Raw genomic sequence first — 21,392 nt, 5'->3', positions numbered from 1 at the left:
CGGAGCCTGGGTGAGCAGTCCCCGATGCAAGCCCGAGAGCCTATTTCCCAGCTGTAAGATGAAAGCCCGAAGAGTGGTCTGCAAATGTGGGCAGGGGCCTGCCCGCGCAGGCCCGGGACAAACACCCTTTAGAACAAGGGCCCAGCTCCTGGGGTCCAGGAGTACTTCCGTATCCACCCAGGTCTGCGGCAGAGACAGGGGGCTGTACCCATGAGGCTCTCGGCCCCGCTGACAGGGGTTGTGTGGCCAGAGACGTTGGCGTATGAGGCTGTGGGACCCGAGGAGAAGGTGGACACAGCTGGTAGCCCACCGTTGACCTCTGCTCCATGCAGCTGGTAGCTCTGTGGGTAAAGGATGAAGCAGCGGGGTCAGACGGGGTGCAGCCAAGTGTCCACCCCCACCCCAGCTGGCAGGGCCTACCATGCGCTCGTGCAGGCCTCCGAACCCGCTGCCACTGCCGCTGCCCACTGAGTTGCTGCCACCGGGCGGGAGGGACAGGGGGGAGGAGCCCCCACCCAGCATGGCTCCGAAGCCGGCTTGGCCTGGAGAGCTCCAGATTTCAGCTGAGGGGTGCAGGCTGCTATCTGCGGAGAGGAGGACGGTGAGGTGGGTGGGCGGCAGGGCCCCAGGCCTGGCCCCGGAGCCCCCACGTACCTGCCATGTAGAAGGGGGCAGGGTAGGCGCTGCTGGGGGTCTTGGTGGACGGGTAGGTGGTCGCGTCCCTGCCGTAGTCATCGCCTGAGCTGGGTGGGTACACCTGCAGGTGGGGGGAGTCAGGCCGGGGCGGGGCGGGGCTGCCGGCCCCGGCCCCCCCACCTCGCCAGCAGCTGACGCCGCCCACCTGCTTCTCGCTGGCCTAACCCCTTCGCTACAGCCGCCCTCACTTGCAGCCTGGATGGTCCATGTCCAACGTCTGCTGTCGCCCCGGCCCCACGCCGCCTGCACCCAGTTCCAGCTCCCAGCGAGGGCTTTACAGGACTCCCTGCCCGAAAGGCCTATGCCCTCTGACCCAAGCCCAGCTTCCCTCCTCCTTGCCCCCAGCACTGGGTCCTCCCTCGTCCCGCGGCCTGGGGCCTGATGGGCACCGCCCCAGGGTAGGTGGCCCAGCCGCAGCCTTGGGTTCCCGTAACACCCTGGCTGCTCCAGAGGATTCTCTGACCAGAAGCATTTCTGACGAGTCAGAACTCGGCCTGGGAGTCTGAGCCACAGAAAAGTGCTGGACTCTGTAGTATTCGTCCCAGCAACGCAACACAAAGTGGGGTCTGAATGTTGGATAGGACAAAGTGGGTGCAGGGGGCTCTTGAGCTGACGTTCAAGGAAACAGGATGGGGAATGAGGTGAGAAGAGGGAGTCGAGTTGAGCTCAGGGTACACCTCCAGCTGCGGGTCAGCCTTGAGCACAGGGCCTGGGCTCTGGGGCGTCGGTGAGTACCGGGCAGACTTGTCCCGTGGCCAGGCGGGGAGTCCAGCAAACTGCCTTTCTTGCCAACGTAAGTCTCGGGTGCAGTGCCGTGAGCCACTAACGGCCTGGCACCGAGCTGCCAGCTAGGCGGGGGGACACTGGGCAGCCTGAACCCCAGCGCACAGCAGAGGGGAGACCCTCAAGAGCCCCAACAGCGCCTCTAGCCGCAGCTCCACCCCCCGCCTGTGGCACTGGGCCGCGGGGGGTGGCCTTCTTGTGGAGCGAGAGAGGGCGAGGCTAGGAAGGAAGAATTCGCCTTGCGGGAGAAGTCCAGGAGAGGGTGGGATTTCGCTGAGACCCATGGGCTGAACGGTGTGTCCGTGTGCCACCGGCCTACAAGTCTGCGGGCACAAGAGGCTCCTGAATTCGGGGTCCCTTCCCAGCCCATGACTCACCGAGGACGGGAGGCCTGGAGGAACCTTCCGGACCTTCTTGGGCTGCACATCTGTCAGGAACGGGAGCAGTGAACACCTCACAGGCCCCACCCAGCAGGGAGGCACAAGGGGGGGCCGAGCGGCCTGGGACACGCCAGACACTGGGGAGGGGTCGGGAGAGCCCCAGGTCTGCACCTCAGAGAACGATCCTGAGCTTCCTTTTTCATAAAATGGCAAAGCCTCAGCTCACGCGCACGTGGCAAGGCCAGCGAGACCATGGGCGGGCGGCGGTGGGCTGGGAGACGGGCCTCCACTCTGCCAGCACGCGCCCAGGCCATTCTCCTCTCTCACGGAGCCGGAGCCCGCCTGCAGGCTCCCCACCCCCCAGGGCACCGTGGGGCGCCCGCGGCCACGTGCACAGCCCTGACTGAGGTGCTCACGCCGCCGAGGTGGAGTCACCCAGCCTGGAGCTCGCGAGGGTCCTGCCTGGGGCCGACTGGGCATGCCACCAGCCCGTTGCTGTGCTCCTGCCAGGGCTTGCGCAGTGCCCCCGGGAGTCCTGGGCACAGGGCTTCCTGCAGCACGCAGTCAGCAATGCCCACGGCCGCAGGTGGAGTCCGGGCAGGCTGACGAGAATGTGATGCCCAGAGGCTGGCGGGCGCCCGGGCCCGCGGCCCCCATCCTGTGCACTAACGGGGTGTTCCGGGAGCCTGCAGACCTCGGCCTCGACCGCGCTCGTCCCTTTCTTGGTTCACTGCCACCCCTCCCAGTGCCCACCCCTCCCTGCCGTCCTCCCAGCCCCTGGGTCACCACTCACCCAGGTTGCCATCTGCAGCTCTCCGCCGAGGGTGCCCGGGGTAGGAGGAATAATACTGGGAACCACCCTTGACACCTGAGGGGGACAGCGGCCCGGGGCTGCCGAGGGTCAGCTCGCTGGGGAGGAAGCCAGCCTGGGGGAGGACGTGAGGAGACCTGAGTAGAGCTCGGGTGGTGCTTGGCCCCAGCTCAAGATCGGTCAAGAAAGAGGACAGCTGAGGCGGCGAATGCCACTTGGACCGTGAGGGGTGACCCCAACACCCGTGTCACGGGGAGTCGTGTTTCCGCGACCTGCGCTGTGGGACCAAAAGCTGCACCATTTCTTTCATAACAGGCTCTGGAGAGTAAACAATGGGAACAAATGAGGTCCCCTAGCGCGGGGGTGAGGGCCCAGGGGGTCGGGAGCCACACTGGGGACTCTGTGGCCGGTCGCGGCCGAGAGAGGGCTCTGTGGAGCTCTGTGGCCCGGATGGCGGGTTCTGCATGGAGAGGCCAGAGTGCAGGCGCCGAGGCTGCACCACGCGGTCAGCCAGGGAGGAGCCAGGGCAGGCAGCAGTGTCCTGTCTGGCACCGGGGGGCGTCTCCCCTAGCCCTCCGGCTGTGCACAGTGGTACCCAGGAAGGGAGGGCCACGGGTTGGGGGCCAAGACCTCCCTGGTTCCCCTCTGCTCATTTCACACCTGGCCTGACCCAGGGCAAGGTCCTATCTCAGCTGCTTGAGTGACCAGAACTTGATGAGCCACAGACCAACCCCCACATCAAAGGGGCAAATGGATGAATTGCTTTGTTAAGACCCATGGGAGAGGGGCACCCCAACGGGGTCCCACCTCGATGTGCATCCCCTCCAGTCTGGAAAGTGAGGTGCTGCCCACCCTGCCCTCTGGGTGCCCAGGGGCTGTGTCCTCACCTGAGTCAAGCCACCAACGCCCGAGTCTCTCCCAAAGGTGGTGTAGGCGCTCCGCTCACTGCTCTTGCCTGGTGGGAGGAGACAGCTCAGGCCCCGCGGCGCCTGGGCAGGCCTCTCGCGGGCAGCAGGCGCCCGAGTGCGCGAGCGCAGCGCGACGGGGACCCGGACAAGCGGAGGTCACGGCGCTGACACCCCTGACCCTAGGCGAGGCGGTGCTGAGCTCAGGGCCACCCACTGCCCCCAAGCCTTGGACTCGAGGTCCCCAGGGTATTAGATGCCCAGGGTATTACAAGCCAGGTCTGGTGTCCCAGAGCTTCAGCGCCCGGCCGCGGGCTCCAGCCCCTGCAGAGCCCGGCACCCAGGTCTCCGAGGAGAGGGGCTTCTGGGGAGCACTCGGCCCCTCAGCCAGTCTGTCTCCGGCTTGGGCTGGTGCCAGCCCAGGGAGACAGGGAGGCGCCACCACCTGCTGTGAGGGTACTCAGCAGCAGCCTAGGACTGTCCTCAGAGCAGGGGGAGTCTCCAGGTTCATTTCAAAAGTAGGACAATTTCGTTGAGACGTCTGGAAAAAAGCTGGGGGCTGTGCTCGGTGTCAGGGCCAGGTGGGGTGCCCCACGGGCCGTACCCGCCAGGCCACTTCCCTCCACGACCTCCTGGGCAGATGACGCGCTTAGGGCGGCCAGAGGGGAGTCACCCGACTCCGGCTCAGCCGGGGTGGCGCGCTCCCGTCAGCCGTGGGCCAGGCCCAAGCGCGGCTACCCCGCGCGGGCGCCACTCCCCCGGCCACAGGAAGCTGCGGTTCTGGGAGGACGCGTGCCTGAGAACCCAGCCGGGAGCCCAGCAGGGGCTGGGCTGGCAGGTGCCCAGTCTTGACCCTGCCCTGGGCTGCTGGGCCCTGCTGCCCCGCTGGTCTCCTTCAGGGGTGAAGAAACCGGCCCTGCCGGCTCCCAGCCGATGCCTGAACACCACACTGCCCTCCTGTCTCCGAGACCTCCAGAGTGCGGGGTCCGGACACTGCGGTGCTCGGGGCCCTGCTGAGCAGGCTCGGAATGGGAGCTGCCCGTAGGGGAGAGTGGAAGAAGGGAGGGTCAGGGAACCCTGCAGGTATGGAGGCCGCCCTGGGCAATGGCCAAGTCGGGGGGTTGGGCCTTGCCCGTCTTGTCTGGGAAATGGGCACAAACGCGCTGTGGTGAGGGACACTGCCTCCTCTCGGGGCCAAAGGCTGGCCCCCACCTGGGGACTCAGTTTCCCCATCATTTCCATAATGCACACATCCAGCTCTGCAGCAGCCAACGAGGTGCCATCAGTCACCACGGAGGGGACGGTCACCGGAATGGCCTCGTCTCGGGTCACCAGGGCTGGGGTTTAAGGACGCAAGGCCCCGGAGCTGCGCGAAGGGGCTGAGCCACAGCAGCAGGCCTGACGCCTCCAGGAGTCACATCTGTGTGGTGGTTCCCAAGACTCCCCCAAACAGAGAAGGGCCAGCTCAGCAGGGGCCCTGGCACGGCCACCCTCGAGAGACCCGCTCTGATGCCCGCGTCAGCAGGACTCCTGTCTACCTGCTGGGGAGCAGGGAGCCCAATGGGGAGCAGGCCCCAAATTGCTTTCGGCTGCTAACACCCGGTGAGGGAGAGTCTCAGCACCATGGGGGCAGTGCAGACCCTGCATGCCTCCCTGATGAGCGCCGGGCCCGTGGCCACAGCCCCAGACCCACCGCGGGACACTCACCTCCGAGCACGGGACCCAGGAATGTGGACGAAGAAAGGCTGGGGTGGGACTCACCAAAGTGGGCACCTTCACTGTAAGTCTGCAGAGAAGTAAGGTGGGGTCAGGAGAGCTGGGGACACCCCCATTCATAGCTGGGGAACAGGCTCAGGAAGCAGGCATGCTTGTGAGTGCCCAAGTCAAGTCAGAACCAGAACCAGAGCCACAGCCCTGGAGCCCTTGCTGGGGGCTGTCTCCCACCACAGCCTTGGAGGCCTCCTACACCCTCCCCCAGAGACCCAAGCGCCTCTGCGTCACCACGGCTCCTCACCCGGCTGGCATCAAAGGAGGAGCTGTTCTGGTCGCCAGCACCCCAGGAGCCCGAGCTGGGCCGGTCATCCAGACCTGCAGAGTGGGAAGACAGATGGTGACCCCTGCCCTGCTCAGGGCACGCTGCTGCGGAGGGAGGCACACGCCTCGCCACGCCGCCCTCACCCGGCCCAGCCCTCAGTCCACACCGACGCCAGCAGGACAGCCCGCCCCAGGCATCGGCACCCTGACAGGTGTGCTAGAGTATCTGTGTACACTCAAAAAATGTCAACCAGCTGGGGCCTCCCTGGTGGCGAGGGGTAGAGTCCCAGCGCTGTGAAGCTGTCCGCAGCCCCTGCAGCATGAGTTCGATCCACAGCCAGGGAGTGACCCACAGGGTGCAGCAGACCTCTCCTGTCTCCCCGCTGCTCCCCTCGGCAGTGGATTTCAGTGGATCTACCTGTTCTGCTCCCCACCGTGTCAGGTGAGTCCTCTCATACAGACATCCAACCGCGCTTCTAGCCTATACCCTAGTTCTTGTGTGCATAAATGAATACATCTTTTAAAAAACAAAACCTCTACCAGCTAACCCGCTGACCAACTCCTGCCCATCAAAGTCTAGCCACCAAGCCTGCCTTGGGCAGAACTGCGACTCCTCACACTGAGCCTCCTCCCCACAGCCCCAGGGCTGGCCATGCCAGGCTGGACAGCAGCTTCTCCTGCCCGTGAGTGAACAGCTCACAAGGGCAACACGCAGAGGGCGAGGGGCTCATTGCCAGCGTGGGAGGCAGGGCCAGCGCCGCTGAAATCACAGCAGGAGCTACCTTTGACTGCAGAGCCGCTGGCCCTGGTGGCATCACTCCAAACGCTTCAGACAGAAGCGTAAACAAACAGGGGCCTCTATTCACCCGCCAGGCACGAGGCCCAAAGTGCGGTGTGGCAGGGGTTAACATCGCAGGGGAACAGAACCTTGGTCTGCAGAGGCAGGGCGGGGTCCTTATCTCTCTGAACACTTTCAAAGGCAGGCAGCCGCCCAGGGCTCCAGAATCTTCCTCACTGTGCAAGCAGTGGGCACTAGGAGCCTTTCTGGGGCAGGAGGCCCTGCCCCATCTCTGAGGTCACAGAGCACACAACCTGGAAAAGCAGAGGGGAGGCATTCCCGAACCCCCCGTGTGCCTCAGTTTGCCTCTTCTGTAAGCGGTGTTCTGAACAGCCCCTACTTTATAGGGCAGGAAGGGTCCACAGCCAACTCTGAACCTGAAGTCTCCAAAGTCAGGCTAGGCTGGGGGAACGGGATGGAGGAGGGTGCTGGGCGGAAGTGCTCCTCCACAGCTGGACAGGGCACCCAAGCCCTCTACCCTCACCTCCCACCCTTCTTGCCCATCTGTACCAGAAACTTCTTTCAAACTCCTTTCATTTTGTGCCTTTGTGTTAATCACCCCCCCATTGGTGTTTAATTGCTGTGTAATTTACATAATTATGCATACCAAGCTCCTACTCTAATGAATATTCATATACCTCATTTATACTTTGTTTTCTAATCAAAAATTTCCATTGTGATTACAATGCAGACGGGGAAGGGGGCCCCAAGGTCTCTGGGAATCCAGCCAGCATGTGCCACCTTGGGGTGTCTGCACCCAAAGGTCCTGGACCCAATTTCAGCTCCAAGTTAGTGACCTGGGAGGTGGCCAAGTGCCAGCTTGTGCTGAGCCTGCTTCTGAGGTCCCCTTGTCTGCTGTCTCCTGCCCCGCTGCAAGCAGCCACTGACACCCAGAACAGCAGTGAAGCCACCTTCCAAGCCCAGGGTCAACCTGTATTCTGAGGGACACCTGACTCAGGCCACCCCTGCCCTGGTCCAGCGGTGATGAAGGGACCCAATGAGCCTCCACAAGAGCACAAGCAAGCACCTGGCAGAGCGCGCGGGGTCTTGCCCCACCCGTTCTGGAACCCCCTCACCCAGCCCTGGCCTCCTTCCAGTGGAAATTACAAAAATAGGGATGCCCCTCCCCCAACACACCACTAATACAGTTATTAAAATCCCTACACCAATTAATTATGCATTTTAATAGCCCTCCATGAATATTTATGACGCATTCCTTGTTCACATTAAGTTGTACTAATAGGATAAGACGTTGCTGCTGCAGGGTAATGTTTTCCAGTGCTGGGGAGAGGTGCCGGCAGGGTGCTGGGCCAGACTGCTCAGCTTCATCCTGGCTGAAGAGGCCGGAGTACGGGCAGCCCCGCCTGCATCAGCCGGGGCGCGGGACCGCTGCAGGACCGGGCGCGTCGGCACCCGCCTGAGGCCGCTGCTGCCTGTGCGGTCCTGCGGGAGAGCCCGCCCGCCCGCTGCCTACTGACGCGGGAGAGCGGGCTCTGTCAGGTAGTCTCGCTGGCGAGACCGGATAGCCCGTGTCCTGCTGGGTTCCCAGGGTCGGCCAACTGGGGACTGAGTCCAGCCCCCACCTGCTTTTGTCAACAGTCGTACGGGCACCAACCTCACTGCAAAGGCAGATCCACGGGACGCTCGCTGGCTGGCCCTCTGGCAAGCAGCTCGGCCCCCTGGCATGAAGAGCCCAGGGCGGCTCCTCAGCACCCAGAGGCCCACCCACAGATTTCAGTATGGGGTGTGCAGGAGGACAGCGAACGCCGACAGCGGTCAGGGGCCTCCGCCGCCTCCCTCACCCAGGAGGCATCGGGCTGCGGGGGCCCCGCCTTGGGTCCCGCTCCGTACGCGCCCCTTCCCGCACTCATCGCTCACGCCAGTCTGTCCCACATGGCCCCGGGTCAACCTGACATGACCCTCTGTTCCCACGGCGACAGCCTGGGTGGAGGCCCGGGAGCCACTTCCGGGTTTCCTTGGCCGAACCCCCACCTCAGCCGTAGTGGGGCTCGCAGCAGCAAACCTGCTCTCCAGAACACCCCTGCAGCGCACCCCCGCCCCTCCCAGCTGGGCCCCTCTCCGTCCCCAGTGCTGTCTGGCACGGGGCTGTGCCCACAAGTGTGTTCTTATCTCTCTGCTGCACCACAAACCACCGAGGCTGCTTCCAAAGGCCCTTGCGCCTGACCTTCCAGGTCTCCCCAACTCTAATGGCTGAAGCGCAGACAGCAGTCTGTGGCAGTAGCTGCTGTGCTGGGAGGGGCCCCCGAAAGGGAAAGACTAAGAAGAAGTGACAGCAAAATAGCCACCACGAACCCCATCACACCTGAGTACAGCTGCCTCTGCCTCCGGGCAGTCCTGCCCAGGGTCTCGTGGGGGGTGGGGGTGCCGGCCACTGGCTCGAGTTTAGGGGTGGCCCTTCCTCAGGCTTAGCACCACCAGCGGGGGCAGCTTCCTCTGCTTGTGATTTCTACGGACTTTTTAATTGCGCATCACCTCAAGTGCAGACCGCAGCTGCAGGGAGGCCCCGCTACTCTGCTCCGCCCGCCCGCCCGCCCGCCGCCTACGAGCCCGTGTGCCCTTTCTGCCCGTAGGACGGTCCGTTTTATCAAATTTCCATGGCGACTATGGCCAATGTGGCCTGCCTCCCCACCTCGCTCTGAAGAGAACCAGGCACAGTCACTGACCTGACAGGGCAGCTATGGGCACGCCGGGACCCCGGGCGCGAGTCTCCCAGTGTGAGCAGCAGGGGCCAAGCGGCCCCGGGCCCCTGTATCTGCCCCCAACCCGGCCGGGAAAGCAAGGGTGGCTGGGCTACCCTGATGAGCAGCTCTGAGGCTGAAGGGGGTGGAGGCCACAGCCCGCAAAGTGCAGTGGGACCACCAGCCCCCAGAGCAGCAGGACACGCCAGGGCGGAGAGTGAGCAGGCTGAGGGCAGCGTCACTCCGGGGTCACTCCGGGAGGAGGCCGAGCAGCTCGTCAGCCCTCGGGCAGCATTCCCTGGCGGCCAGAGCCTGTCCTCAGAAGGGGGAGCCTCAGGAGTAATTCAGAGAAATGGGGGCCCCCAGTGCAGAAGCTGCTCCCCTCACTTCTGAGTGTGAAGTCTGTGACACGACTTTAAAAGACAGACCCCAATGTTGCAACAGAAAGCTCCCTCTGGTTGCTCCTTCTGCCCTAAAAAATGAGTTTAGAAGCCATGTTAGCACGCGCGAGAAACAGTCATGAGGGAAACAGGCACAAAGGTCACAGTCTGCACAGGGCCTGCCCCAGGACACGACCTGCACAGCCCTCGAGCAAGTCACAGCACATGTGGGGTCTCTGGGGTGGAAGGTGAGGCTTCAGATGAAGGCAGAAAAGGTAGGGGGACGCATCGCCACAGGACTTTTAAGGCAGCCTCAGAGGCCACCGTGGTGGAACGGAGGATGCAGAAGGGTGAGTTCTAGAAATGCCCAGACTGGGAGGAAGGAGACAGAATCTGAGCAACTGGACACGAGGAAGTACCACGGTCCCCAGGCTGGACAGCTGGACTCCAGGCGTGAGGAAGACGCCTCAGGCCAGACTTGGAGACAGAGGCAGTGCGGCGTCTGAGTCACAGCGCTTGCCCACAGCCCAGAGCGGCCACGAGAAGGCGGAGCAGGTAGGCGAAGTGTATGAAGTCGGCTGGATGTCAAGGCTGGATGGGGCATACCGGGACAGTGGGAGCACGGCGGGAGGTGACTCAGAACTCCGTCCCCAGCTGTCACGCACACGGACAGGAACGTGCGGGCCTCACAGAGCTGCTGTGCGCTGACTGGAAAGACAATCCCGGGAGGAAACACTCGGGCTGGGAAGGGAATCAGGACAAGCAGTGCCTGCGTGCGCGCAGGGAGGTTTCACTCGGCCTGGGGGCGGCTGCCTATGGCTGGCGCCGGAGATACCACAGCCACCAGAGCCCAGGTGTCCTACAGCCCACCAAATCCTGGACAGAGCTGCGAGTGCCCCCATTTTACAGATGGGAAAAGTGAGGTACGAAGAAACCAAGTTGCCTGCCCCATGTTTCCTAACAAGCACCAGAGCCCAATCCAATGACACGTGTGTCACGTAGGACGCAGCCAGCAAATTCAGTTACATTCGTAACCATTAAAGAGCGGCAATTTATTGAAGCCCCGTACCAGAGTCCGGGGAAGAGACAAACAGGAGCTCAGGTCCCTCCTTCCCTGAAGGGCGGGGATGGGCCCCTGGGGGGAGCCGGAAACGGGAGGTGAAGTTTCTTTTTCAGACCCTGAGGCGCTCCTGGAGGCGGGGCAGACAGGCAGGCACCACGCAGGTGTGGCCTGCATTTCTTCAACTCCAAACACATGGCGCAGACAGAAGACCTCTCTGGAACAAGTGTCCCGGGAAGACTAGCCCACTGAGCCAAGGTTCCAGGGCCTGGCACCCCAGCAGATAAGCAGAAGCCCGAGGTCACTGGTGACCAGCAAATGTGACAGCGGGAAGGAGCCGGGCGTGGCCCTCACCCTGAAACAGCTCCACAACCTGCGGACCAGCGGCGGGGTGCTGACTCCACAGTCCCGTGGATGGTCCCTCAGGCGCTTGTGAAGAGTGAAGAGGGGAGACGAGGGCTTCGTTTAGGAGACAGCTCAGCAGACGCGGACAAATGTTCCTCTCCCAACCTGGCAATCAGCAGTCTGTGCGAGACCCTGACCGGCTGCCTGCACAACGCGATGCTCGTACAGAAATGCAGCATGCTGCGCTGCGTCGTAAAAGTGAGGAAAATGTGTCACCGAGATCAACAGAGCATGCCGGTGGTCCTCGGAGGGAAACTTATAATCCTCCACGCTAACTCCAGGGAGAACAGAAATGAACAAAACTTTGGTTCAATGTTTAAAAAAAAAAAAAAACTTGAAAAGGGAGGAATTAAGAAGTAGAAAAAAGCAGCCAACTGGTATCAATTCAACAATGAACCAAATTCTCAGAAGCAAAACCAGTAACGTAGATAAAAGACTGAGACAGCAGAACCAAAGTCAGAGGAGCAAAATGAGAAACTCGGTAATTTCAGAATGAGAAGTGATCTCTCCCTCCCGACAGACGAGACGAGCAGGGCACGAGCGGGCAACTTCCACCACGGACTACAGCAGGAATTTACACGTCCTGAAGTGAAGGCCTCTTCCTGCGACCACACTAGAGCTGACCAGAGAAGTGGGCACAATCTCAGCAGGCCAATAGCTGAGGAGGAAGGACGCTCCAGGGCAGCAGGGACGCAGACCCAACTGGCGCCCACGCACCAGGGAAGCAGGGCCCAGCCTCGCTCAAGATTACTTCAGAGAAACAAATTCAGAAATGCAGAGGGAGGGAAACATCAGCTCTACAAGACAGGTTCACACACAAACACTGGTCCCTGGGGGAGGCAGACTCATACCCAAAACTCAAGAAGCCCGGAGTGAGGGCGGCAACGTGGTGAGGCGAGCCCCGGGGGGCCACCCACAGACCAGAAGGGCACCTTTAGCACGATGCCACACAGAAAGCTGTAGCTGGCATGACAGCCAGTGTCAGTCCTACTGACAAGAAGCCAAAGAGCAGCTGGGTGGTTCTGGAAACACTGCTGATGTGAGGGCGGAGGCATGGCGCCACGGACAGCTGGCTCGCCACAGAGTCAAGTGAAGAAAAAGGTGAGGACAGTGAAGGGTCATGAGGAGCGAGGTAGGAAACCTGATGAAAAGGTCCAGAATTACACATGGAAAACCCTGAGACACCTAAAAGTTAGCCTCCCTGGAAAGCCAGGACTTAAAACTAGAAAAACAAAACAACCGACTAAAGAACTTAGTGTCTTAAAATACTTCGATTTCAGTTTGCCTCGAAACTGACAGGGCCAAAAAAGAAAACTGGAGGGAACTAGGTTCCTACAGGAAGAAAACTCAGCATTAGAAGGCAAATGCTCTCCCCAGACTTAGCTGAACTGAAGAGGGTATCAGAATCCCAATAGGGTCTTGGGGTTATTTTGGGGAGGAGGGAGCAGCCCAAACCGAGAATGTCATTATTCCAAAGTTCAGGTTTTCTTGAATTCATTCTCCTAACTTTAATGCTTCACCCATTTTTTATTGTTTTAATGAAGAGATTATCAAAAGGTACAATCCTTCCCCATCTGCAGATATGGCTGCTTGTTTTAATTCTCTCTTCAATACAAGACGGTAGCTAAAAAGAAAGTCAGATATTTCCAAGTGGATAGGGGGATTTTTTTGCCTCTACTTTTTTGTATTTTATTTCTAGTTTATTTCACTGTTTGCAGAGAATATATTTATAGTTTGTTTTCATGTCAGAAGTTTTCTTTCTTTAAAAGCTTATTTATTTATGCATACAAGAGCTGAGGTACAGGGGGTGAGAGGCTTCACCAGAGACAAGTGGGGAAAGCAGGCGGATCTACTGAAACCCACTGCTGAGGGGGCAGCGGGGAGCCAGGAGAGGGCTGCTGCGCCCTGGGGTCGCCCCGGCTGGGGACTGAACTCGCTGCGGCGGCTTCACAGTGCTGCGCTCTAACCCGCATTGTACCACCAAGGAGGGCCCGCTAGAAATTTTCTTTGTAACAAGTGATTAATTTTTATGAAAGCATTATGTTCAATATTTACAAGGTATGGGGTTTAAAATTTTGTAATGTTAAGAGAAAGAGCAAATTTTTGCTTTTCTAGAAGTAAAAAAGTTCTTCCCTGTGGCCCTAGGCAAGTTTTCTAATCTGTCTTTCAAGGCCTTTAAAGGACACATTTGATGCTTCCGACTGGAGGTCACCTCAGCACGGCCTAGAGGCTCTCTCAGGCCCGCGGCCCTTGCATCTGTGCTTCTGGAGCCAGGGCCCCAGCTTTGTTCTGAGCAGCCCCACAAGGGGCCCTCTGCCTGGGAACTGCCTCGCTGGCTGCACCTCAGTCCCTTTTCCGTGTGGCTCCGACCTCCCCCTCACTGCTCATTCTTTGCTTTGCCAAGGGCAGGAAAGCGCCCTGTCTCCCTGCCGGCATTCCTGTGTCTCAGGGGCGGCCACTGTCACAACTGTCACATCCCTCTACCTGACATAACCAGAGGCAGACACCCTCACAACTGTCACATCTCTACTGCAAAATGAGCTATCATCTAATGCTTAGGTATTTTCCACAAATGACACCAATACTACCTCACAATAAAACATAAAAGTTAAACCTGGAAACCACTGAGACAACTATAAATCTCTTTCAGTAACAGGATTTATAAGTGAAAAATGTGGGAAAAACCTGCTACAGATGACTAAAGACTAGCTTCCTACATGAAGAGTTCTTGTTACTCAGTACGACCAATGAGGGGGCCTCCCTGGCGATGCAGCAGGTTAGAGCGCAGCATCATGAAGCTGTCCGCAGCCCCTGCAGCACGAGTTCGGTCCCCGGCCAGGGAGGGACCCCAGGGCGCAGACGACCTCACCTGCCCCCACTGCTCCCCTCAGCAGTGTGTTTCAGTCAATCTGCCTGTTGCCTGTTCTGCTCCCTGCTCTCTCTGGTGAATAGTCTCCCCCCCACATCTGGCCTGTACCCCAGTTCTTGTAAGCCTAAATAAGTAAATCTTCAATAAAATGTAAACACAAAGGCCGAGCTAGGGCAGCGGCACAGGTGGTTAGCGGTGGTGACTACTGACGCCAAGCGGAGCGGGGCAGGCGCCGCCTGCGCCATTAACTCACCATTAACTTACCGACACGACAAGCTCACTAAGTTACCCGAGTCTGGTGCCTGGTGCTTAAGTGCTCAAGAAATGGCAATGTAAGTTGTGGCTAGTGAGTCTTCTTGTTGTTGCTGTGAAAAACTACCAGGTAGCAACGGTAACAACCACTGTCACAGTCCAGGAATTATACTGAGGAAAAAACCCCAACCTCAGGTTACACACTGCCGATGCTGTGTGTGGAACAACGCCGCGGAGGGAAGACCAGCAGCGAGGGCTGGGCGGCCCATGAGCGGCCGCGCGGACGCAGGCTGTGCCGGCCTGGACGCTCCGGCTCCCGGCGGGGGGCGTCGGGCCGTGACACACAGGCGAAGTGGCACAGAACACGGGCCTCAGGCGGGCCACGCCCGTCAGGTTCGCCAGCGGCAGCGGGGATGCAGGGGTGGGGGGCCCTCGCCACCCCTCTGTGGCTTCCCATGAACCGACAGCGACCTCCAACTGGAGTCCACGCCAGTTAAAGGTGCTCCAACGGCGGGGAAACGGGCAGCCATGGGAACGCATCAACGCAACCCCTGCCCCGCGCTGGGACAACGCAGCCAGCGCCCGCAGCGGCAGAGTCCTCCCCCCACCGGCTGTGCCCGCTGAGCGCAGGGATACCTCGGGGCCTGGCCCCGGTGCCGCCCACAACGGGCAGGGCAGGTCCCCTTCCAGAAACCCACCTGAGCCCCCGCGCCTGCCCTGCCGGGGGTTGGGGTTTCACTGCAGGCAGCACTTGAAATGCCTCAGCCAGGGCAGCGAGAAATCAAACTCGGAGCACAGCTTCCCTCAGAGTCAGGTCGATGCCCCGCAGAGCCGCATGGGCTCACTCTGAGGTGTGCCTGAGCTTCCCAGCAGGGAGGCGGGGAGGGAGGGCCAAAGCGTTCTTTCAAATATCTTCCAATTTAGATAACCCCCAGGAAACTGTCCGACTCATCTACAAAAACCAAAACCCAGACGGCCCAGGTAAGCCACAGACCAGGTAAGAGGACCTGCCTCTGCTTGCTTCACTTACCTCAGAAACACCTGCTCTGAGCTTGCTCTCTCTGAAGCGCATCTGAGAGAAGCGCACAGACCGCCCTCGTCGTGCCAAGCACCTACTGCGCGCCCAGGCCCTCTGCGTGTCGCGCTGTCCTGGGTCCCCCGTGGCTGCCGGCTCACATTACAGCAACAACACACTTAAAGCTGAGGCATCACGCCGTACCGCCTTGACAGACGTGGCCACTGGTGGCAGCCCAAGGCTGCCCCCGAGGGAGCAGGTGGGCGCAGCACCGATGCAAGGCTCAAGGCTCCCGAAGAGAATGGCTTGAGCTCCCCTTGCGTTCCCCGGTCTCCAGCTAGTCTGGAGAGGAGGTGGGGAAGTAAGCGCGGAGCTGGGAAGACGGTCCCCTCCCCTCTGGACTCTGGGCTGGGACCCTGCTGCTTCCCCAGAACCCAAGGCAGGGACTGCAGCACGCCCTACACCTCAGTCTAGACCCTCCCTACTCCTCCACCAACGGGCTGACCAACCACATGGCAGGAGACTGAGGTGCAGTCTGCTGGTGCCTGCAGTGGGTGGGTGGAAGCAGGAAGTCTCTGAGCTCAGGTTTTAGGGTTACCAGTCTCATCCCCCACCTATGCCCAAGGCTCAGACTGGCAAAAACCGCTTGAACTCAAATAGGAGGGTAGTGCCCAGCTGTGACTTCAGAACGGGGTTCTCACCACACCAACTACATCATGGCCCTCATGGGCAAGAAAACAGCCTGATGTGGGGGTAGGGGGGGGCTAGACCCTCTCCCCTACCCAAAGAGGGCAGCACCAGAGAGCCAGAAGGCGCTACAGGAACCACCCAACCAAACCAAACCTGTCTGTGAATGTTTACAGAGGCCTCTTCAGGCTGCATAGGCAAGAGGGGGTGAGGTGCTGAGGTTCATGGCTCTGGCCTTCGGAACTGCCAGCCTTGTAAGTGGACACTGGGAAGGAGAGGCTGAAGCAGCGTTCCAGGTGAAGATGTCTATGCCTCCCCGTCCAGGAAGTCCCTGGACATTGACCCTCCACCCAGGGCAGGGAAGTGGCAGCAGCCCAGGCTCCAGGGGGTTGTTTCTAGTGGGTGGGGGGTAGCCCGCGGGGATTTCCTCAGTCCAGGGAGGACTCTGACCAGCCCTGCAGCCACTTCCTCAGGCAAGGGGAAGACAGTGCAGGTCAGCAGGGGCAGCAATCCGGTGTCCCTCTCTTTGGGGGGACATTAACCACCCCTCAAAATTCTCTCCTACTCCAGCCAGAACTCCTGGATACCTTAATGAATTTGGAGACCATTCCAGGACAGAACTGGGATTCTCTGTCCAGATTCCCAGAGATACTGAAGGGCTGCGTTCTGAGCTTGAGACCCCAGGAAAGACACTAAAGCCCAGAGGGTATCAGGATTCTTCTATTCCAGTTTCCCTGAGGGGAGACCCCCAAACCTCCTGGCCCAACTAGACTCTACAAAGAGCACGTCTCTGCCCACAGCCTGCCTGTGAAACAAAGATCGCAGGTGGTGGCAGTCTGCAGGCCCAGCAGGAACTGGCCTAGCCCTGCCTGGCTGCGCCCCTCCCTCCCTCGCGCTCACTCTGCGCCTCCTCACTGCTCCTGCTAGAGGCCAGGCTGCTCCCGCCCAGGCCTCTCTACACAGGCTCTGCCACTGCCGGAAAGGCTCTCTCCACCCCTCACCTCTCTGCCCAAACACAACCGCCTCAGAGACCCCCGCCCTGGCTTCGCCGAAGCTCCCTTCACACGCTCTGCAGCTGACCCCACCGAGCGACCCTCAAGCCACGCCGTCTGCTGTCCCCTGCCTAGTCATCGTACCCAGGACTGGACAGCTTCCTTGACCACTGGTTTGTGTGAGACGTCCTGGTTTGAACACTCAGAGACCTAGACGCCAGGAGCCCCCACTGTTCCCAGCAGACGTGAGCACCACCCTCCAGTTACTGCGCCCTCCGTGGGATCCTGCATCAAGACACGCCACGGCTCTTGGTTCTTGGTTCTGGGCTGCCCCATCCGGGATGGTCCCAGGTCACGCTCCACCGCCAACGCACAGCCCAACACTGGCTCCTACCTGAGCTTCCAAACTGGGCGCTGGCCAAAGAGGCAGGTCGGCCCTTCCCATTGGCCACAGGCAGCGGGAACATCTGCAGGAAAGGAAACAGGGTGAGGGGCAGTATGGGCGCAGTTCTGCGGTGGGTCCTGCCCCTGGGCAGACTCCAGGCATCAGAGTCCCATGGCCCGGTGGAAGCAGCAGACGAAGGTCCCCCAGAAAGGTACCCCTGGGGGAACCAGCCCAAGGAGTGTATTTCCAACAGCACCCAAACCATTTTCACACTGTTTCTTTTGTTGGGGTTGGGTAAGCCCAGTCACCAGATACAATCTATCTGTCCTCCTGAGAGACACAAAGTCTTCCTTAAATTTCAACTTCAAGAATATAAAACCATTTTCGTTCAGGAGGGCTCGGGGTACAGGGCACACTGAGTCCGGGCAGACACTCAAACTCTGCTGGCCACAGATGACCAAGTGTCGTGACCCTTCCTGGGAACCGCAGCCCACACTGGCCGTCGGGGGCGGGCACCATCACAGGTGGGACAGGTGACCTGGCCAAGTGTCCCCATGGGCCAGCCTCTGCTCAGAAGCCGCCCAGCACTCTGTGGCGGTTTGATGCCCACCCAGAGGGAAAGCAAGACAGAATGGGAGGACGCTGCAGGGACGAGGAAAAGGCTAAGCCTCGCGCCCAACACAACTGGGTGGTTCTTCTGGGCTCAAGAGTGTGTGACCGACACCCTGTCCCTCTCTCCCAGCTCACCCATACCCAGGGTGTTAAATCCCTCAAGATTAACAGCTTAGCAGCATTAACTGGAAAAACCCAACAACAAACCCTTCTGCCAAGGAAAAAACAAAACATGTCCCTGCCCTGCCCCAAGGCCTGGGTTTTACAGGTTCTGATGCGGCCCAAGCGATTCAATGTAGCAGGTTGTGGCACAGCGGATGGACACCCAAGCCCTCTGGGCGGCAAGAGGGACCGTCCGGGAAGTGAGCCCTGGGGTGCCCCTGCTTTCCTGGCCACGCACGCCTGGACCTGCGGAGCTCTCGTGCGGCGTGGGGTTAGGCCAGAGGCAGCGGTGCTGCAGACTGCCCGCTCGGGGCCCAGCTCCTGGAGCACTGTCGCCAAGATGGGCAGCTGCCCCACTAGGGAAACTGAGGCCTGTGCTGGGGGAGGGGCCAGCCTGAGCCAGGACCAGAAACAAACTAACCCTGGGCCTAAAGGTCAACATCCCAATTCATAGGGGACGGGGGCTCCATTCCCCTTCTCGTCTGCTTCCAGTGTCAGCCTGACGTGGCACTCACCACAGGGGGACTGAGCGGTCAGCCCAGAACCGCTGTCCCTCAGAAGCTCAGCTCTCCGCAGTATGAGATGCTGTGAAAACCCAAGGTGGCAGGCAACCTGGGCACAGCGCGGCCTGTGGGCACTGCGCGTGGCTGAGAGGGCATGGCATCCCACTGTGGTTGTCTGGCTGGTCACAGGTCACGCTGTCCCTGCCCCTGAGCCCCTTAGCCTCCCCTGCAGGCCCAGGACCACCTCGGGCTAACACGGGATCTGCCTCAGGGCACCTTCGGCCGGGTCTCACGGGCACCAGTGACCAGGCCGCAAGGCTCTCAGGCGAGTGCCACAGCCGTGGTCCGCTCGCACTTGAAGCCCGAAGCACTTCCCTTTAAGGAGCTTTTGTCTCAGTCTGAAAACAAGTTGTTTGAGAAGAAACAAATGAACACAATTTCTCTGGGGGCAGTGGGAGGGCCGGAAGGAGGGGTGTGACCTGTAATGGAGAGGGGCCCTAGCGGGCCCTAACAGCCCGTGACTGGTTCTGATGCGCTCCTCGTTCTAATGAGGGGGCTGAAAACACAGCACTGCTTCCTCGGAGGGGAGAACTTGCGTGTCCCGCCCCTTTCAGTCTCAAGTCCCCCATCTGTGAAACAGGTCACTAGTTCTAGGTGGGAAACATTCTTGGATTAAAGAGAAGGTGGGCAGGTGGCTCAGGGCGCGCAGGGCGGCAGAGCAGGAGGTACGGGCGAGGCCACGTGCCCCCCTCCCCAACTCCAAGCCGCTTGGTTCCAGCCTAATGGTCTGTGACTTGTCAGTTTAACAAAAAACAAGCTTGGGCTACGGCCCTGCTTACTCATCCGGGGAGGCAAAAATAAAATGGGGCTTAAAAATACCAGCATGGCCCTTCCGGAACCGAGGCCCCTCTGTCCCGTGGGCTTTTTTCACACAAGCTGAGGCCATGTTGGTTTGGGGACTGTCATTAGCAGAACTCCGCCGCCTGGCCCCGGTACCAGCTGAGGGTCACATTCAGACCAAACGCGTCCTGCATTTGGGGATCACCCACTTAGGTTCCTCGGCGTGCTGGAAATGCCCACAGCCCGCACGCGGCACGGTGACAGGTGGTCCCTGGCAGACAGGGAAACGGAGGCCAGTTCTCCGTGCACCCTCCTGTTCCAGGCACCCTTCCTGTGGGGGTGTCACCCTGTCCGCTGAGCAAGCTGGAGTCCAGACCAGTGGAGGCGAGACCGGCAGATACTTCTCGCCCCAGAATCCTGGGCGTGGAGGGGACACGGAGGCAAGGCAGTGGGGTGGGGACATGGAGGAGAGGCAGCCGGGCTCACCATACTGAAGTCCAGGAGGTCGCTCAGCTCCTTGTCCGTGCCCACGGGCGCCATCCTCTGTGGCTGGTTCATTCTCCCACAGCACCAGTGGGAACCAGGGTGGGCGGGCGGGCCTCAGGCTAGAGGAGACCTGCAGCAGCCCAGTGGCGGCAGAGAGCAGGAACACAGACAGGGCAGAGAAAAGAGAGGTCTGAGTGACGGAGGGGAGCCCTCTGAAATGCCCCACCGCAGCGAGTGGGAAAGGGGTTAGGGCAGCCAGGATTCCTGGGGTTCTGAGCCCAGAGACCCCTCCCCAGAGCCCCTGGGAGTCTGAACACTGGGGGTGGGGCGGGGGCTGCATAACAAATACCCTGAACTCCCTCTGGATGATCCGGGATTCTAGTTGCAAAATACAAATTGGATAAAGAGTGGGAGCAGCCCCCACTGTCTCGCAGTCAGATCTCCCATTTCCAAGCACCCAGGTTTCCTCACCCCCCCCAGGCCCCACTCCTAGGAAAAATTGGTCAAGCCACCCCCAGCAGTTGTCAGTCTGTTGAAAGCCTAGTCACCTTCAAATTTAAAAACGAAGGAACTTCAGAGAGCGAAACCCCTCCCCCACTTCATCACTGAATGGGGGGCTGGCACATTACCCACCAATACCCACAAAGCTCCCTTCCACTTTAACTCCACCCCCCCACCCCCAATATACAACCCGAGGTGGTGGTCCTACTCTAAGTATCCGGCAATTATTCTGAACCAACTTTGAAAACACCCATTGTCTCCCACCCCTGGGGAAGGGGGTCCCAAGACCAGTGCCCCCCCCACGCATCGTCCCAGGGGGCTGCATCCTGAATGGGGGTAAGGGATCCACCTGCCAGGTCTCATCCCGCCCCAAGAAAAGGGAGCGGAGCGGTCCCAACGCCGACAGCAAAGACCCTCCAGCTTCTCCCAGGCTCCGCGGCGGGGGCGGGGGCAACCCAGGAGAAACCGCAGGGGGGGGATTCCGAGGTCGAGGAAGACCCGACTTCAGAAGCGGAGAAACCCCCCCTTTGTTTGCCAACTAGAGCCGAGGTGTGAAATGGATGCCCCCGCGCTCTGCCACCCCACCCCCGCTAAGTTTTTTCTTTTTTGAAGAGCGTGTGAAACTGACTTTTTTGAGGAGTACGAAACCGCTCCTTTTTTGTGGGCAGCAGAAACCGATTTTAAGACAGGCTGTGGAGGGGGGTGGCAGAAGCAGGTTTTACAGAGGGCTCAAGGGCTTCAGGGATGTCACTAGGACTTTGGGGGGACCCGAAACGCACTCGAGCACGAACCGTCCCTCTTTCAGGGGGGAGGGGAGGGAGGAGGCCGGGAAACCAGCCCCCCAGCCCACAGCCGGTGCAGGCGGCGCGGCCCCGGGAGCCTTTGAAGCCCGTGGCGCCCCGGGCCGCCACCACTGTTCTCGCCCCGAAGCCGCGCCGCCGCCTCTCCCCGCATTAACGCGGAGCAGATGTTCCCCTCGCCCGCTCCCCAGCCCCCGGCCCTTCGACCTGAGCCTGCAGTTCGCGCGGCGGCACCTTTCCGACAGACAAAAGGACTCTCCCTCCCTCCCGCGCTCCCCTCCAAACTCCAGCGCCCGG

General features: G+C 60.4%; 1 protein-coding gene across 6 annotated transcripts in view; it reads right to left on the bottom strand.

Annotated features, from left to right (window-relative positions):
* TCF3 (transcription factor 3) overlaps positions 1–19,898 on the bottom strand; it is a 29,258-nt gene extending 9,360 nt beyond the window's left edge. For all 6 annotated transcript variants that reach the window (XM_004689389.2, XM_004689388.2, XM_012729894.1 and 3 more), the window contains exons 1-10: positions 19,795–19,898; positions 17,201–17,273; positions 5,590–5,663; positions 5,283–5,361; positions 3,558–3,625; positions 2,653–2,785; positions 1,857–1,906; positions 655–757; positions 421–584; positions 209–341 (exon numbers count right to left, since the gene is read on the bottom strand). In XM_004689389.2, coding sequence (XP_004689446.1) covers positions 209–341; positions 421–584; positions 655–757; positions 1,857–1,906; positions 2,653–2,785; positions 3,558–3,625; positions 5,283–5,361; positions 5,590–5,663; positions 17,201–17,273; positions 19,795–19,866 — 949 coding nt within the window. In that variant the 5' untranslated portion in view covers positions 19,867–19,898. The remainder of the gene's footprint in view (positions 1–208; positions 342–420; positions 585–654; positions 758–1,856; positions 1,907–2,652; positions 2,786–3,557; positions 3,626–5,282; positions 5,362–5,589; positions 5,664–17,200; positions 17,274–19,794) is intronic.
* Positions 19,899–21,392: the final 1,494 nt, after the last annotated feature.

This window comes from Condylura cristata, unplaced genomic scaffold (assembly GCF_000260355.1).
Source record: "Condylura cristata isolate star-nosed mole 26May11 unplaced genomic scaffold, ConCri1.0 scaffold00025, whole genome shotgun sequence".
Taxonomy (NCBI): Eukaryota; Metazoa; Chordata; class Mammalia; order Eulipotyphla; family Talpidae; genus Condylura; species Condylura cristata.
This window is presented reverse-complemented; position numbering and strand designations above follow the sequence as displayed.